Source organism: Penicillium canariense (genome assembly GCF_028826845.1).
Source record: "Penicillium canariense strain IBT 26290 chromosome Unknown utg000001l_segment0_segment0, whole genome shotgun sequence".
NCBI lineage: Eukaryota > Fungi > Ascomycota > Eurotiomycetes > Eurotiales > Aspergillaceae > Penicillium > Penicillium canariense.
The window spans coordinates 1,844,532-1,862,616 of record NW_026622728.1 but is presented as its reverse complement, the minus strand read 5'-3'; the positions used below and the strand labels follow the sequence as shown (position 1 = coordinate 1,862,616).

General features: G+C 53.4%; 6 protein-coding genes across 6 annotated transcripts; 4 read left to right on the top strand and 2 right to left on the bottom strand.

The window, feature by feature from the left end:
* Positions 1-1,178: 1,178 nt before the first annotated feature.
* Positions 1,179-5,800, top strand: N7482_000640 (putative cell polarity protein (Tea1); the record flags this gene model as incomplete). The annotated part of the gene is made up of 4 exons (XM_056682765.1): positions 1,179-1,436; positions 1,501-1,897; positions 1,958-2,240; positions 2,296-5,800. The coding sequence occupies 4 exons, from the start codon at positions 1,179-1,181 to the stop codon at positions 5,798-5,800; spliced, it is 4,443 nt and encodes a 1,480-aa protein (XP_056546371.1).
* A 1,925-nt stretch (positions 5,801-7,725) lies between these two features.
* N7482_000639 (casein kinase 1 family protein) lies at positions 7,726-9,174 on the top strand (the record flags this gene model as incomplete). Its single annotated transcript, XM_056682764.1, has 4 exons — positions 7,726-7,737; positions 7,897-7,969; positions 8,022-9,039; positions 9,162-9,174. 4 exons carry the CDS (start codon positions 7,726-7,728, stop codon positions 9,172-9,174), a joined length of 1,116 nt encoding a protein of 371 aa, XP_056546370.1.
* Positions 9,171-9,402, bottom strand: N7482_000638 (uncharacterized protein; the record flags this gene model as incomplete). Its single annotated transcript, XM_056682763.1, has 2 exons — positions 9,171-9,291; positions 9,329-9,402. The coding sequence occupies 2 exons, from the start codon at positions 9,400-9,402 to the stop codon at positions 9,171-9,173; spliced, it is 195 nt and encodes a 64-aa protein (XP_056546369.1).
* A 1,537-nt stretch (positions 9,403-10,939) lies between these two features.
* rsmA (putative bZIP transcription factor (Fcr3)) lies at positions 10,940-12,035 on the top strand (the record flags this gene model as incomplete). The annotated part of the gene is made up of 3 exons (XM_056682762.1): positions 10,940-11,062; positions 11,123-11,394; positions 11,510-12,035. The coding sequence occupies 3 exons, from the start codon at positions 10,940-10,942 to the stop codon at positions 12,033-12,035; spliced, it is 921 nt and encodes a 306-aa protein (XP_056546368.1).
* A 586-nt stretch (positions 12,036-12,621) lies between these two features.
* On the bottom strand, positions 12,622-13,494 carry N7482_000636 (phosducin family protein; the record flags this gene model as incomplete). Its single annotated transcript, XM_056682761.1, has 3 exons — positions 12,622-13,114; positions 13,177-13,359; positions 13,457-13,494. 3 exons carry the CDS (start codon positions 13,492-13,494, stop codon positions 12,622-12,624), a joined length of 714 nt encoding a protein of 237 aa, XP_056546367.1.
* Positions 13,495-13,989: 495 nt separating this feature from the next.
* Positions 13,990-16,863, top strand: N7482_000635 (coatomer subunit gamma; the record flags this gene model as incomplete). Its single annotated transcript, XM_056682760.1, has 3 exons — positions 13,990-15,703; positions 15,754-16,569; positions 16,631-16,863. 3 exons carry the CDS (start codon positions 13,990-13,992, stop codon positions 16,861-16,863), a joined length of 2,763 nt encoding a protein of 920 aa, XP_056546366.1.
* Positions 16,864-18,085: the final 1,222 nt, after the last annotated feature.

Here is an 18,085-nt window from a genome sequence, read left to right as displayed (position 1 = left end):
CCAGCTACAGTGTGGGAGCTGTTCGAACTCGATAGGTTTCCTGCACGTTGTGGGGAGTGGATCGCCGTGTGGAATCGGCTGTGCTGGCCAGCCATTGGGTGGCTGCTTGTTCGCACGTCGAGCACTCGGGAAGGACAACCCCGCGGCTGGTCCTGCTGGCCAGCGTAATTAACTATGGAGTAATGATAATTCTAGCACAAAGAGCCAGGAGGTAGTTCTGCGGGCGCGGGACATGGCGGGGTCTGGCGGCAGCTTGGATAGCGAACGAGACTTGTGTGATATCGGGCGCTTTCTCGGGGAGGTATAGTTTATGCTTATGCGTACTCCGGAAATGACGCTGGATCAAATGGGTGCGATCTATGCACAGTTCTGACGCGCGCAATCTCCCCGAGGACGATGCTTTGTCTAGGATAGCGGTGTAATGGCGCACGGCCAAGTCAACAAACAAAGACTGTCCGATCGCACGGCAATCCAGAGGCCCATAACGATCGAAGGCTGGGAGACTGGGAAACCGGAGCCCAAGAATGAGAGCGCATAGCCAACCAGCGCCGGTTCTGGCCGTTGGAGCCGATGCCCCTGAGTATGCAAGCCTCTCTGGCTTCCCCCATACCAAGTGGATGCTGCTACTGCTGCCGCTGCTGGTGGATGGCCACTAGGACTAGTCTGACTAGCCAACCTCCGGGAGATTGAAACCACTTTCGCTTCTCTCCTTCTTCCTTTCCAAGACGGCCTCTTCTCTTCTCCTTTCTGATCCGGTTTCCCCTCCCCTCTGTTTTCATTTTGGCCCCGTGCCCCATTTCCTATTTTCTTTTCTATGCCCTGAGGGCTGCGATCGCTGGGTGAGACGCTGTGTTCCACTCGCCCCCCCGGCCCTTTTTTTTTTTTTTCCTCGAACGCTGAGCGGCCTGTGGATGGGACTCTTTCGACGGTTCCCTGAGTGGTTCCTGGTTCCCGACTCCACACCCGTCTGAAAACACCACCGCATCTCTCCCCTGGTTCCTCCGCCCCGGTCGCACTACCATCCCCCCTCTCCGACCTCACCGACTCGCCATTCCTTTGATACCGCTGGGGGCCGGATTTCACTCTCGGGACAATCGCATCGGCGCCTGCGCAGTCCGACCAGTGGGCGCGGATTTCTCCCATTGTGCCGTTGAACGACCGATTACGATACCTTAACGATGGCCTTTTTGTTTAAATCCAAGAAAACTCAACCAGGGACCGCGCTCCCTCCGGCGGCGAGGAACGTCCATACCTCTGAGGGCGCCCCAGCATCCGGCGTGGCTCCAACCATGACCAACGGGGTCAAGGAAGGGAATGCCTTCGCGCAGCAGTCGCCCACGCCTAGCAGTAGCTACAACAACTCTCTCAATTCGGCTAACAGTCCGACCAGCCCGGAACCAATCAGAATGCGACAAAGGGCGGAATCCGAGTCGCAGGTGAGTAGAATCTCCTTCCGTCGTGGCCGATAGTGCGTTCCTGACCCTGGTTGTGCATTTTTAGGTTCAGCGACCCCAGCAGCCACCTAATGGCGTATCTCCGACGAGCCCGAATTCCTCTCTCTACCCATGGGCGCAACGTCGCCTCAACTTCTCCTCTCCTCAAACAAACCCCTTCCCGCGATATGGCGCTGCGATCAATGCCGTCGCATCAAAGGAAGGAGATATCTACATGATGGGCGGTCTGATTGATGGCTCGACTGTCAAGGGAGATTTGTGGATGATCGAGAGCAGCGGCGGCAGCCTGTCCTGTTTCCAAATTGCAACGGTTTCCGAGGGCCCAGGGCCTCGAGTGGGCCATGCCAGCTTGCTGGTGGGCAATGCGTTCATTGTGTTTGGCGGTGACACTAAAATCAATGACACCGATGCCCTGGACGACACTTTATACCTTTTGAACACATGTATGTTTGGTTTGACATTGCATTTTGCAGAGTATATCGGCCCTAACGTGAGATTTCTAGCTTCGCGTCAATGGTCTCGCGCAATTCCTCCTGGTCCTCGCCCCTCCGGGCGCTATGGCCACACCTTGAACATCCTCGGCTCGAAACTATACGTTTTTGGCGGTCAAGTGGAAGGCTTCTTTTTCAATGACTTGGTGGCGTTCGATTTGAATCAGCTCCAGAACCCCACAAACAAGTGGGAGCTACTCATCCAAAACAGCCACGAGGGTGGGCCTCCCGAGGGTCAAATCCCTCCGGCTAGAACCAACCACACCCTCGTCAGCCACAACGATAAACTATTACTGTAAGCAAAATATGCCTGGGAGCCTGAAGTGGAACACCTGAGCTGATTAGAACAGGTTCGGAGGAACAAATGGTGTGAAATGGTTCAACGATGTCTGGTCTTTCGATCCCCGCGCCAACGCCTGGACTGAATTAGACTGCGTTGGCTTCATTCCCACTCCCAGGGAGGGCCACGCTTCCGCCCTAGTCAACGACGTAATGTATGTCTTTGGTGGTCGTACTGACGAGGGAATGGATTTGGGGGATCTGTCTGCGTTCCGCATCACAACCCGCCGCTGGTATTCTTTCCAGAACATGGGTCCCGCCCCATCTCCCCGGTCAGGTCACAGCATGACAGCCTTCGGCAAGCAGATCATTGTGATGGCTGGCGAGCCGAGTTCAGCCCCGCGGGACCCGGCAGAGCTCAGCATGGCATATATTCTCGATACTGGCAAAATTAGGTACCCTAATGATTCGCAGTCGAGTGATCGTGGCCCTCTCTCCGCTGTCAGGAAAGCGAGTAGCGAGAAGCAAGGTCCTCCCTCTGGACGCACATCTCGAGAGGCTCAGAACGCGACCCCGGACCAACTGCGTCGCGGACCTACGCCCTCCCGCGAGAGCATCATTCAAATCGCGGGTGCAAAGCCTGGGGAATTTGGATCGAATCCCAATCTCGGCCCCGGATCCCGACTCCCACGAGCCTCAATTGCACAAGCGCCATCCGGTCCACCACCGCCTGGGCAAGCCCCCTCTCCTGGCCCTCGGGCTAATGGACCCCAACCAGGAACGAACCCTCGCAGCAAAACACCAACAAAGAACGATCGTGGATTTACCCCGACAGTGGATATTCGTGCCGCCAATGCCGATCGGAATGTGGAATCTCCGGTCGCAAAGGATACACCAGATGGCCCGGGCTCCTCCGGTCAACGAACCCCAACCCAACCGCAGCAAAAGATCACTGCCAAGGCAATGGAGGCTGGTGAGGCAGCCCCAATGATGACACCTGCTCGTCAACGGTCGTTGCGTCAGCACCGTCAGCGGGGCTCAATGGACAGCGCAGAGGAGTCTGTGCTCGGCCGACAAGCCCCTAGCATCGATGGCTCTATCGAATCTCGGAGCTTCCGCAACTCGAGGACCCTCGGCGATGAGCCCCGGTCACCGCGGCTGACGCCTCATCAGGAGGCCTTGATTAAGGAGTTGGAGGTTGCCAAGGCTCGAAATGCGTGGTATGCATCCGAGTTATCATTGGCAAGAAAGGGTGGCTACGTCCCGAATGCATTAAGTAGCCCTGCCATCGACGAGCGCATGAATGAATCTCTCAATGATGAGGATCGCCCTCTCGTTGAAGCATTCCTCTCCATGCGGGCTGAGTTGGCCAAGATGCAGGCGACCGTGGATCGACAGGCAGCCATCGCCTCGAAGCGGATCGCCGAAGTCGAGCATCAGCGCGATGTGGCTGTCAGCGAGGCGGCATACTCGCGAACTAGACTTGCTGCCCACGGTGGCAGCCAGCGAGGCACTCCACAGCCCGAGGGCTCTCGTGATAAAGAGGATGAGCGTCCGACTGATATGGGACGCCGCCTAGCGTTGGCTCTCGCCTCGCAATCGGAACTGAAGGCCAAGCTAGATGTGATGTCTACTGAGCTGCAGCAGGAGAAGCAAGCGAAAGAGCTGGCCGAGGACACGAACGAAGCCACCCGCAAGCGCCTTGCAGAGCTTGAGATGTCCAACAACGCACTGGAGGCGGAGAATCTGCGGGCTGAGCTGCACCGTGCTGAAGCCACCGCCAGAGAGGAGGCTTTGTTGCGTTCAGAAGCTGAGGCCGCTTTGAAGCAGCTCATCATCGACAAGGAGGAGCTTCTCAAACATGCCGAAGATTCTTCAGGACGCCTCAAGGACTTTGGCACCAACTTCGCCAGTTTGCGGGAAGCCGTCGCTGCTTCGGGTGCGAAGACCGCAATTCTCGAGAAGCAGCTGCAGGAGGAGCGAGAGCGCCGTGAAGGGTTGGAGAGAAAGCTCTTACAGCTCCGATCTGAACATGAAGAGCGAACCACCGAGTTGGAAAACACCACTCAGCGCCTACGGGACGCCGAAGAAATGGCTGAAAGCCATGCCAAGGAGGCTGAAATGCACAAGCTCGCTTTCGTCTCGGGTCTTGAGCGTGCCTCGTCTGTTGATCTGGAGGCTTCAATGAAGTCTCGTGCTGATCAACGGGTGGTAGCTCTGGAGGCTCAGATCGAACGGTCCACCACCTTGGCGAAGGCTAACCAAGCTGCTGCTGATGCGGCTGCTGACAAGCTGCGTCGCGCCGAAGAGCGGATCGCTGGCCTGGAGGCTTACCAGGAGCAAGCCAGCCGCGAGGGACTGCAGCTTCGGAGACAGCTTCAAACCGCTATGAAGGAGAGCCAGGCGGCGACTGCGGAAAGCCGGGACTTGAAGTCTCAGCTTGAAAACCACCAACGGGATGCGAATGCTTTGACCATCCAGCACGCTGCTCTGAAGGATCTCCTCGGTGAACGCGGTATCAGCACTGATAGCAGGCGATCCCCCCGCCTCGAATCGCCAGGCTCCCGCTTCGGCACTCCAGAGCAGAGCCGATTGCGAGAGCTTGAGCAACAGTTGTCGAATAGCATGAGGGCCCATGATGATCTCAAGAACTCTTTCGAAACCCGAGAGCAGGAAGCTGACCGCGCGTTCCGAGAGAAGCTGGAGCAGCTGGAGAATGATTACCAGTCGGCCGTGCACTATGTCAAGGGTACTGAGAAGATGCTGAAGCGCATGAAGGATGAGCTGGGCCGGTGCAAGATCCAGAATGCTAAGCTGCAGTCCGAGTTGGAGACCTCCCAGAAGAACGTGGAGACCGGCAGCAGTCAGTCGGACTCTCTTGCTGAATGGGAGGTTGAGCGTGCTCAGCTCCAGAAGTCCATCTCGGATCTGGAGTCAAATACCTCGTCCTCGCTCGAGAGTCTGGAGATCCAGATGAAGGAGTTGAAGGAGGAGCTTGCCGCCGCGCAAGCCGAGAAGGAGAAGGTGCAAGCTGAGCACGAGCGCTCCAAGCACGAACTGCTTGCGGCCGCCGATCGCAGCCGCAGTGAATTAGAGCAGCTCAAGAAGGAGAACGTCCACCTTGAGATCCGTGCTACGGATGCGGAGCAGAAGGTCAATATGCTCCTGGAGCAGGTTGAAACCTCCGTGGGCCACTACCGCCGCCAGTCTCAACATGTTCAGGGAACCAATGGCATCTCCCGCACTCACAGCAACGCGTCTAGCAATACTGCCGTTGGCCGGACACGCGCCGATAGTAGCGTGTCTCAAGACTCGGCTACTTTCCCCGACAATCGTGGATCCATGGCTTTAGACTCTCTCGCTAATGAGCTGGAGGCCCTCCGCACCCACTGGGAAAGTACCAACCGCAACTATCGCTTGAGCAGCCAGCTGGACCTGGAGCGGACTCCGACCAAGGAGAACAGCGATGGCCCTGCTCTGATGAGCGATAGCTTGGCGGAGTGGCGCAGGCGACTGGATGAGGAAGAACGGTCCGGAGGTACCAAAAAGCCCGAGGCTGTTTCAAACGTGTTCTGACCCCTGCGCCGGCACATCTCTTTACCATCTTACGACGATGCGCTTTGAGATATCTCGATTTACAACTCCTCTTCTGAGCGCTTTGCACATGTATTCATTTCGAGTTCCTTCGTTTTTTTCGTTTTTTTGGTACTTTGCGATGCATGATCCTTGTAGGATGGGAAGGTTCTCTTGTTTGCCATTGTTGTTTTTGTCTTGATCGCCACCTCGAGGGACAGGATTCCCTGCGTTACCTTGATCTTTTTTGCTTTCCTGGTTTAATTTCTCGATCGTTCCCTGTATCCGTTTGTTTCCTTTTTCTTATACCCCGGTTTTCCGATGTTTATTGGACCCTGGCTGTACCACTAGCACATTCTACACGAACCTGCCGTCTACTCATAGTCAGGAAAATCGCTATCGTTTCTTTCAATAAAGAGCAACTTCTACGTTTCTACTCCATCTAAATTCATGCAAACAGGTTCAAGTCGAAGCCCAAGTTCGTTTGACCAAGCTAGATCTACACATCTAAACCGACCCGCGCTGATCTGCCCGCCTTGCGACTGCAAATTTTGGGCCCGCGATGGGCATATAGAGTGATGCAGGTGTATGGTGCCACGGATATCAGGCAACCATGGCCCGCGGACCAAATATGGCACTGCATGGTAGGTGGTCAGCTCGGCCTGGAGCAGATGAGACATTGCCTATTTAGGAAACCCCCAGACAGCCCAGTAACGGGTCTGTTAGGCCATTTCTCAGAGTCATAGGCATAAAGAAGGGAAGAATAAGGAATAGAAGGTCCGGTCTATGATTATAGGTGATGGCTCGGATATAAAGACGGTAAAATCCAGGTTCCATCCACAGCAGCCATGGGGGTTATTTTGGTCAGCTGAGACGCGCCCTTTCTCTGACAATCAATCAAGGCGACGGCGGCGCCCCGCGGGAACCCCGAACCCTTTAATGGCTAGAACCAACCAGTCGTTTGCCTCGGACGCCGACACCATCACACATTCTAGATAGACATTAGCACAGCAGGCCGGCTAGGTATCAGACAGCCAAAGACCTCGTCACTGCTGAATATCATTTTGGACCCCTATACTCCCAAAATAACAAACAAGAAACAGTTGCAGCCCAACATTACTGATGGTATACTGAGTACGGGCGTTACCATACCAGCCCAAATTCGCGCAAAGTGACGGGGCGGTACCTCGGGCGTCCCACTGCTCACTCGCGCCGCCCGGTACTGCGGAGGTATTGGTAGAGGTACAGTACTCTGCAGGTCACCGTAAGCCACTTCGCTAATAAAAAACACACCTCACCGACTCCTCCAACGGCCCCCCCCCCCCTCTCCTTTCTCTTCTCTCCAACCCTCCTCCACACCCCCAGGGCGGTTATCAAGGCTTCGTCCTTGGTATTTCTACGATTTTTCTGGTCTCTCAATTGTTTTCTACCGTGAATTCTTTTCGGCCTTGTCCGATCCCTCAACTTTCACAACCTTCATCTCTCGAATCTCCGGTCGGCTGCTCTACGGTCGGCATTGGACAATCTCCGTCCCTCCACCCTCTTATCGTCTGCTTCCAGGTAAGTGCCTTCGTCTCGTCTGACGCTCGGAATTCTGGGGTCTTGCTGCCTCCTTCCTTGCTATTCATATGCACTTCCCTTGCTTCCTTTACCGGGGCAACTTGTTTCATGTTGCCTACGGGGGCAACTGCGGGTGGCCAAATGTGATAGCCCGGCCAGCCTCGCCGATGGCCTGAGGCTCAGGTCTTACACCCCCTCTTCGATTCCGAGTTGCCTTTGCAAACTACCACGCTTCAGCAGCTATCTCTTCTCTTCACCTCACATACCCCGTTTCTGTGCTATCTTCCTGGCCGACTTTTCTGACCGCGATATATCAGTTCTCTAGGCATTTGCACGGCCAGCTGCTGTGCCATCCTAATCCAACCAAGATGACTACCATGGTCAGTCTCCATCCTCTTCGCCTGTCTTCCCTGCCGGCCCCCGATATCCTTCTGTGAATATTGTCTTGGACTTTGGAATCGGGGCCCTGCTGTCGTTTTGGAGCCCTCCCCCCAAGCACGCTATCCGAGACCTGCGTTTTTTGCTGACATCATACACAGGATTTGCGTGTTGGTAACAAGTACCGTATCGGCCGCAAGATCGGAAGTGGCTCTTTTGGTGACATCTACCTTGGTATGTGAATTGATAATTCATCGGCCATATTACATGGCTGACAATGATATAGGCACCAACATCATTTCCGGCGAGGAGATCGCCATCAAGCTCGAGAGCGTCAAAGCCAAGCACCCCCAACTCGAGTATGAGGCTCGCGTCTACAAGTCTCTCGCCGGCGGTGTCGGTATCCCCTTCGTCCGCTGGTTCGGCACTGAGTGCGACTACAACGCCATGGTTATCGACCTTCTAGGCCCCAGTCTCGAGGATCTGTTCAACTTCTGCAACCGCAAGTTCTCTCTGAAGACTGTCCTTCTTCTCGCCGATCAACTCATCTCCCGCATTGAATACATTCACGCCAAGTCGTTCATTCACCGTGATATCAAGCCCGACAACTTCCTGATGGGCATTGGCAAGCGGGGCAACCAGGTCAATGTGATTGATTTTGGTCTGGCCAAGAAGTACCGCGACCCCAAGACCCACTTTCACATCCCGTACCGCGAGAACAAGAACCTCACGGGTACTGCCCGTTACGCTAGTATCAACACTCACTTGGGTGTTGAGCAGTCTCGCCGTGATGACATGGAGTCCCTGGGTTACGTGATGCTCTACTTCTGCCGTGGCTCTCTGCCCTGGCAGGGCTTGAAGGCTGCTACCAAGAAGCAGAAGTATGACCGCATCATGGAGAAGAAGATGACTACACCTACCGAGGTGCTCTGCCGTGGATTCCCCAATGAGTTCGCTATTTACCTGAACTACACCCGCTCACTCCGCTTCGATGACAAGCCTGACTACTCCTACCTACGCAAGATCTTCCGTGATCTCTTTGTCCGCGAGTCCTTCCAGTACGACTACGTCTTCGACTGGACTGTTTACAAGTACCAGAAGAATGCTGCCATGATCGTGGACGCTACCAAGAAGGACAAGGACGAAGAGGCAGTACGCCGCCAGGGTGCCGCTGCCCCCATTGGCGCCAGCGGTGCGGCCGCTAAGCCCGGTGCAATCTCTGGCCAGCGCCGCAAGGTCATCGACCGTGGAGCCCTGGACAACACCCCGGATACCAACCGTGCCGTGGGAGGGAGTGACAGGATGTGAGTACTTGAAACCTGGTTCCGAGTAGGGAACCCCTTTTTTTTTTACTCTCGCGTTTGGTGTTTTTTTTGTGACGCTGGCGTGGAGGACCCTTCAGTTCTGAATCTGACTAATCGTATAGTCTTCGACGTTAGGCTGCGTTCTGCCTCGAAGGGGGCTGCTTTAGGTTATGGACCTTCTGGTGGCCGTTCGAAGCGGGATGATGGAACAGAGGCTCAATGGTACTAATCGTGTAGCACTTGCAGCGAGACCTGGGATCGACGGATTTGATTTTATTTGATTTCTTACCCCCTCTTCTTGTCTCCTGCATGCTTCACACCCTCTTTCTCAACCGAAGACACCCGGAATCCCATTGTCACCATCGCCGTGGACACTATCATCCTACACATGACTCTCTCGGATTTCTGTTGTCTCCTTGGATCTCTCCATTCATTCTGCAATCATCTCTACCCGCCCTTCTATCCCGATTTCGAACCAATCTCGACCTCGGCCGTTTCGATCTGTCCACTGTTGTTCGTCTGCTCGCCCTTTCACCTCGCGAAGACTTGGTCTATTTGTTATGGTCAGTCTTTTGCGCCGAGCTGCCGACTACCTTTGACTACTGTTATTTCTCATTTCGGATTGTTATCCCTGCCTTCCTTGCGGGATACGACCGATCTCTCAGTCTCGAAACGCTTTGATATGGTGGCTATTCTTGGGTCTTGACCTTTTCGACCCTTTGCGACTCTGGTATCTTCTCAACTCAAATGAACCTCGCAACTGGAAAGGCAAGACTTTCAGGAGAGATGCAAATGACGGCGTCTATCTGGACATATGAACATTATGTTTCCTTGCCCTTGGTCGCTGGTACTGGACATCCTGGAAACCGCATGTTCGCATGCGTTACACCCCCCATCATTGTTCCCCCTATTCCCCATGACTGTTCAGTGTTTTTTCCCTTTGTCCCCTTTGCTTTTGGAATTTTGTTTCTTATCTGTTGCATATCGACGCCGTATGGGGACGAGGGGACGACCGGCTTTGCCGATCGGATGTTGGTGTGTGTGTGGAGACGGTTCTTCGGGGTTGGCTTTCTTCGGGTCTTTATTCGCAGGTCACGGATTCTTGCCTCGCTGCTCTTGCGTGAATTCGGCCTACGGATGGATGTCTGCCCGCTCGGAGAGGGCTACTTGCGTATGGTGATTGGCGATGGAAACTGGCTAGGGTCGCTTCCGGGGTGGTATTGCGTCGATTTGCATCGTGTTCTTATGTTACTAGCCCATTGCTCTCTTCCCAACTGCATGTTCAATTGTTCAACCTGCTTCTGCTTTTCTTGTTCTCGCTTTTACAGACGTCCCTCGAAAGGCCTGGGAAGGGCAACACTGCACCGAATCTTTGCCAAGTTTATTATCCGGCAGTTCCCGATCAGACCTTGACAGTTACTGTCGATTTCAACATCTAATATGAACTTTGCTTCTTCCTCCGTACTTTCCGATCATTCTCGTGGTCTGGTAGGTGGCCAATGAACTTAAATTTCGGTGAGATCATCGAATACATCACCCCCCGTTCTGGCCCTTTGATGTCCAGGCTGATCTCTACATCGTCAGATGGTACATGAGATAATAATAGTGCGATCGAGAGGGAATATAGTTGACTTCTGTATAAGCAAAATAGATTTGACTATGGTGGAAGAGACGTTATTTTTAGGTGAATCTGGGTTGACCCATCCGGTATCGTAAGCAAATAGTCGTTCTTAGTTCGGGGCGCCCGAGCCACACCGTGGGCAATCGGTCAGAACTCTCCGAGTTCGAAAGCACACTGGGGACCATACATTGAGAGAGCAGCCCCAACCCTGTCCTCTCTCTCCATCTGAACTTTCCGACAGACTCAGGCCTCGCCTTCTGTCCGTCGCAGTGTACCGTGATGGACTACACTAACTACGCCCCTCACCAATCCCGGCCCTACTCGACGCTATACGGGCTGCCAACCCCCGATCAACAGCCACAGGCACAATCCGACGATGCTCTCCGTGACCCGTTCGCCTTGGTACGGTCGCTCCCCATCTATAGGTATCCCCAAAGGCTATGTTTCTAACACCGACTGTAGAACGGCGCCTATGGCCAATATTTTCCAGGCTTCGACCCTGCTTTCCGCCTCGACCCCTCGTCGTCCTTGGTCCCACCGCCGCATTCGCCCCCTGACTCGTTCACCAAGCACTCGGTGTCGAGCAATGATGTGTACAATAGCACTAAGCCGGACCCGGGATCTATTGATGGCGATGATCACCATTCCGCCGACCCGACCGAGCGGTGTAGCAGCGAGGAAAAGGAATCAGCGACACCGGCGCAAAGCAAGCGCAAGGCTCAGAATCGGGCAGCGTACGTGATGTCCCATTGCCCCATGTGCTACTTACGGCTTTCCTATCCAGCCGTTGTTATGAGAGATACGTTCGCGTCCCTAAAATGGAACAAACTAACATGGGTACATTTCTAGCCAACGAGCATTCCGCGAGCGAAAAGAGCGCCATGTGAAAGATCTTGAAGACAAAGTCACCAACCTCGAACAAACATCCTCCACCCTCCAAGCCGACAATGAGCGCCTCAAGCGCGAGCTTGCCAAATACGCCACCGAGAACGAGATTCTTCGCGCAACGTCGCACTCCCTGAACGGCGCCAAAGAGCCCCCCGCGCCAATCATCACAGGGCCGATGAATTACTCCCCCACAGACTTCTACTCGAACTTAGCCCCCGAAGCTGCCGGTCCTCCGGGCCCAAGTGTCCAGGGCCAACACCGCGTCACAGTGTGCTCTATCACTGGCGAAAAGCTTCTTGATGCTGGCGCAACGTGGGACCTTATTCAGGCCCACGAGCTTTTCAAGCGCGGGCAAGTGGATATCGGCGACGTCACTGAGCGGCTTAAGGGGATGGCTCAGTGTGATGGACTGGGTCCTGCCTTCATGGAGAGCCAGGTCCTCAAGGCAATTGTGGAGAGTGTGGCGGATCGCGATGAGCTGATCTAGGATGCATTCTTCGGCGATGACCGTCTACGCCTCCGAATTGATGATACAATGCTCTTTTACCGTTTTTTTTCTTTTGCAGGTTCTTGTTATGAACCCAAATTTGGAGTAATATGGCGCCGGAGCGAGTAATAGTGGGACTACGATGTCTTGACCTGACTGTGGTCGATTAGGATCTCTACATTGGTTTATCGGGGAATAATTTAAACACTTATGGCTAGATATATGATTTCAATTGGGCTTTTGATTTTCCTCAAACAGGACTCAAAGTGAATACATGCTACTTTCCTCACTACGAATTTGAATCATAAACTTCAGGACAATATCTATACCTACGAGTAATCGATTCCATATTTACATGCCCTTCCTGCCTAGATCAACCGCGCAAGAAAATAGCAGCATATTACTACTCGTGGCTGTGATTTTGGCCTGAAATGAACCTTGTAGAATACTATCCAGGTCCTTCGGGTTTTGTTTGTATTTGCCTCCTTCCCGTTCCTCGGTGGAGAATCATTCGGGCAAATCATAATATACACAAGTCGCAAAATCATGAAGTTTTCGGCCGTAGTCGTTTGATAGCGCAGAACAGTTAATCCCAGTCGTCATCATAGTCCTCAACATTGAGCTCGTCGTCCTTGCCGCGGTCATCATCAGAGTCAGAGCGCTTCTTGAGACGAACATCACTCTCTTTCAGCGCCCCGAGATCAATGAGCAGGCGTTCTAGGTCTTCCACCTTAGTTCGGGGACCGTTCAATTCCCGTAGTGTGACGAGCTGCCTCTTGATCTCGGTGTCCTTGTAGACCAGAATGGTTGGGGTATTTCTCTCGGGGTATCCCTCAATGCACATGTCGGCACGGATCTCGCAGAACTTGATGTCGCCGAACTTCGCAGCTAATTGGCGCCAGAGCTCGGTCAACACACGCGACTCGACGTTGCCACCCTGAGAGGTCAGGTTGACGAGCACAAAGGCGCTATTCGAGGCTTCGGTCACTTCGCGGGCATAGTCTACTTTTTGAAGGGGATAGACCTGGTTGAACAGGCTGGTTTGTTGGAGGGTGGAGAGCTCGGCAACGCGTTTTTGGCTGGTAAGTTGAAGGTCAGCTTTCATTTGATTTGATTTTCCTTTTGTAATTAGTAGACTGACCGGTATTGCTGGAGGAATTCCTCGTCCTCTTCGTCCTCGAGCGCATCCAGCTCGTCCAGGTCTTTGTCCTCCAGTCGGTTCGCGTACGCCTTGCGCTCGGCCTCGATCAGGGCCTCCTGGATCAAAGGTTCGGGATCTTTCGGTTTCTCTGGGATGACTCCATGTTGGCGAAGGATATCATTCCTAGAGGAATCATTGTGTTAGCAAGCTTGTGCCTGTGAAATAGCTCCAAGCATGTGGGGACGCATGGATATATGCAACGAGCGAGGAGTAGACGTACCATTCGGTATCCTCGTTGGGATTGACTTCAACCTCCATGATGTATTGAAGCCAAAAATGATCAGCTAATCACTTCGGACTTGAGGTGTGGAAGAGTATTTATTGACACAGAGGGGAAGAAGGCAGCGCCGCAATGCATGATGCCACCTGTTTGCAGTGTTTGGTCAGGGCGCCACAAGTGGCTGCCAAACACACGGAAGGCCACCTTCAACTTAACTCCATAAACAGTGCCGTGGAGCTCGAGGTCGAGAGTCATCACCACCTCTTCTCCGGTTAATTTTCCTCGTCACCTCGCTCTCTCTGTTCTGCTTGGGGGTCAACTATGCGAATGCAGTAGCTGCCTACACCGCTCTCCCCTGCTGCTACTGTGTCCTACCTCCTCCCCCAATTGCACACCCGCCCGACAAACCTAAGGAGATCGCGAACATACTCGGCTGGCGCAATCCCAGCACCTGGGCAAAATGAGTTACATGAAGAAAGACGAAGATGCGGATCAGGTCATGATCAAGCTTGATCGGACCTCCGTGTTCCAAGATGGTAGGCCACCCGCACAGTGCCCCTGGCCATGCGCCTCACCTCCACAACCTCCCATTGCCCGGTGCTGACAAGACCAATCGTCCAGCTCGACTATTCAATTCCTCACCAATCTCGCCGCGAACATGCCGTACGCTTCTGACCAAGATCGCGGTCCTCCTGTTCACCGGAGAGCAATTCCCCACGAACGAAGCCACCACCCTCTTCTTCGGCATCTCCAAGCTGTTCCAGAACAAGGACCCGTCCTTGCGACAGATGGTGTATCTCATTTTAAAGGAGTTGGCCAACACTGCAGAAGATGTGATCATGTCGACGAGTATCATCATGAAGGACACTGCGGTCGGAAGTGACGTTCTGTACCGGGCTAATGCTATTCGAGCCCTATGCCGCATCATCGATGCCTCGACGGTCCAGGGTATCGAGCGATTGATCAAGACGGCCATTGTCGACAAGACTCCCTCGGTTTCCTCTGCTGCTTTGGTCTCTTCTTATCACCTCCTTCCTATCGCGCGCGACGTCGTTCGGAGGTGGCAGAGCGAAACCCAGGAGGCAGCCTCGTCATCGAAGCAATCCACTGGTTTCCTAGGCTTCTCGTCTGGGTCCCAAGCTCACGCCATCTCCCAGTCGAATTTCATGACTCAGTATCATGCAATTGGTCTCCTATACCAGATGCGCTCTCACGACCGCATGTCATTAGTCAAGATGGTGCAACAATACGGTGCTGCTGGTATGGTGAAGAGCCCGGCAGCTTTGGTGCTACTGGTGCGCCTCGCGGCCAAGTTGGCGGAGGAAGACCCTGGTCTCCGGAAACCCATGATGCAGATGCTGGATGGCTGGCTCCGTCACAAGCACGAAATGGTCAACTTCGAGGCTGCCAAGGCCATTTGCGACGTGCGGGATGTCACCGACGCCGAGGCCCAGCAGGCCGTTCACGTCCTCCAGCTGTTCCTGTCCTCTCCACGCGCTATCACCAAGTTCGCCGCAATTCGCATCCTTCACAACTTCGCTTCATTTAAGCCCCATGTCGTCAACGTGTGCAACCCCGACATCGAGTCGCTTATCTCTAACTCCAACCGTTCCATTGCCACATTCGCTATCACTACCCTGCTCAAGACAGGAAACGAGGCGAGCGTCGACCGCCTGATGAAGCAGATCTCTGGCTTTATGGCCGATATCACCGACGAGTTCAAGATTACCATTGTCGAGGCTATCCGCACATTGTGCCTGAAGTTCCCCAGCAAGCAGGCTGGTATGCTGACTTTCCTGAGCAGCATCCTGCGCGATGAGGGCGGTTACGAGTTCAAGCGCACTGTTGTTGAGAGCATGTTTGACCTGATCAAGTTCGTTCCCGAAAGCAAGGAGGATGCTCTCGCCCACCTCTGCGAGTTCATCGAGGATTGCGAATTCACCAAGCTCTCCGTCCGTGTTCTGCACTTGCTCGGTGTTGAGGGCCCCAAGACCTCGCACCCTACCAAGTATATCCGGTACATCTACAACCGTGTGGTTCTGGAGAACGCTATTGTCCGTGCCGCCGCTGTCACTGCGCTGGCCAAGTTTGGTGTTGGCCAGAAGGACCCCGAAGTCAAGTCTAGTGTGCAGGTTCTGCTCACCCGGTGTGTTGATGACACCGATGATGAGGTTCGGGATCGTGCTGCCCTTAACCTGCGTCTGATGAGCGCCGAAGATGAGACCGCGTCTGCATTCATCAAGAATGGTAAGATTTTTTTATCAACACGCTGCACACTCTTTTACTGACATACATAGACTCGATGTACTCTCTCTCCACCTTTGAGCACCAGCTCGTCATGTACGTCACCTCGAACGACAAGCAGACATTTGCCGCTGCATTCGATGTTTCATCTGTCCCCGTTGTCTCCCACGAGCAAGCCTTGGCCGAGGAGCGGACCAAGAAGCTCACCACGGCCACACCCACCCTCAAGGCCCCCTCCACAGGTCCTCCCAAGGGCAAGTCCAACGGTGTCGCCGAGGCTGCCACTGCTGCCGCTACCCAAAAATACGCCGAGCAGCTCATGCAGCACCCCGATATCGAGGAGTACGGTGCCTTGCTCAAGTCCTCCGTGCCTGTTGAGCTCTCCGAGAGCGAGACTGAGTACGTCGTCACTGCTGTCAAGCACATCTTCAAGGACAACATTGTCGTGCAATATGATATCAAGAACACTCTGCCCGATACCATTCTTGAGAACGTGACTGTGATCGCCACACCATCAGAGGAAGATGTGCTGGAGGACGATTTCATCATTCCCGCCCCTAGGCTTTCGCCCAATGAGCCTGGTGTTGTCTACGTGGCATTTAAGAAGCTGGGTGGCGAGCACAGCGTCCCCGTCGCCTCCTTTACCAACATTCTCAAGTTCACCAGCAAGGAGATCGACCCTACGACTGGCGATCCGGAGGATGGTGGCTATGATGACGAGTACCAGGTGGAAGACCTCGAGCTCACCGGCAGTGACTATGTCATCCCCACCTTCGCCGGCAGCTTTGACCATGTCTGGGAGCAAACCGGTGCCAACGGCGAGGAAGAGAGTGAGACCCTGCAACTAGGCAACATGAAGGGCATTGCCGGTATGTTTTGAATCCGTATACTCCAAGGACCCTATTTTACTCAAAATACTAACCTTTCCAGATGCCACTGAGCAACTCATCTCTGCCCTCTCCCTCCAGCCCCTGGAGGGCACAGATGTCGCTCTCAACAACAGCACCCACACCCTGAAGCTGTACGGTAAGACCGTGTCTGGTGGCCGTGTCGCCTCCCTAATCAAGATGGCGTACTCCAGCAAGACTGGCGTCACAACTAAGATCACTGTACGGGCAGAAGAGGAGGGTGTTGCTGCTGCGGTGATTGCATCTGTTACTTAATGTCTTGTTAAACCTATTTCCCTTTTTCTTTTTCCGCTATTTATATCAAATTGTAGTAGACATGAGGATTTACTTGGTCCCACTCACACCCACAACACTCTTCTACTGCCACCCCCTGTTGATGTTCATTAGTGCCTGCCATTTTTTAAGCTTCCAGGGCGACGTTTTTCTTATTTTGCTGGTTGTGACGAGTCCCATGATGACTGCTAAAAATTTTGGAGGACTGTGTCTGTCTGCTGTCGAGCCAGTTTGTCTTTTACTTTCTTTCTGCTGTGCTTGAGTGTCAAATAGATCGATCAATGCATGACAAGCACTATGATCATATATTCACTAGCACTGCATCTGTTCTTAGAGAATATTTCCTGGTGCACTTAGAAGAAACAAGAAGTTACATTTGTGACATCAAGCCTTAAAACATGTTTGAGTGATTGCGAATACACAGAGTATTTCTATCACGGTGTAATCTCCAATTGGTTGCTCAACTTTTCCAGCTCGGTGACACCGAGACAAACCGCAGCGCCTTGGGGGGATCTTACCGGGCAGAGTGCTGGACAGGTGGGGTGATCAAAGTCGACCAGGAAATCGCATCTAATCTGATGCGTTTCGTGCATGTTAGCCCAAATAGGTAGCAGGATATTCTTCACTGAAGTAATAAACAATCTTAATATGTTGGTTATCTCTATCAATACGAAAAGTTGTTGGATGTTAAATCACTTGAGACCTTCCCTTGGCGAAACATGTAAATGTAAGAGCAGTCTTTTTATTTGGCTGGCCAGAATTTGAACGCTATTTATATCCAGAAGCTGTAGGTGCCTGACCGTGGATCTAAGGTTGACTTAACGCTCTTCTTCCTTTTTTGTGCGCTTTTTCTGCTCTTCGACCTTAGCCTTGAGCTTATTATTAATAACAGGAGGACTCATAGCGTAAAGTAGGTGCGAAAGTTGGATGTCTGTTCAAAGTTCTGGGTTTAGGTCTCGGCGTGCGATGCGGGCCGAGTCCCACTGCCAGGGCGCCAAGCAAAAGCTGTGGAAGAAGCGTTGACGTTCCGATATTTTCAAAGTGCTCTTGAGGAATATTGCGATCAGGGTAATCACCTTGGTTGGTAGCTGGAGGCTACGGTTCTTTGACCCCATTTCTTATCTCCTCCATTCAGTTCAGACCGTCTGGCCACACTTGGGTGAAAGGCTACCAAACTTGATATAGGTTCCGGGTGCTGCCGAGA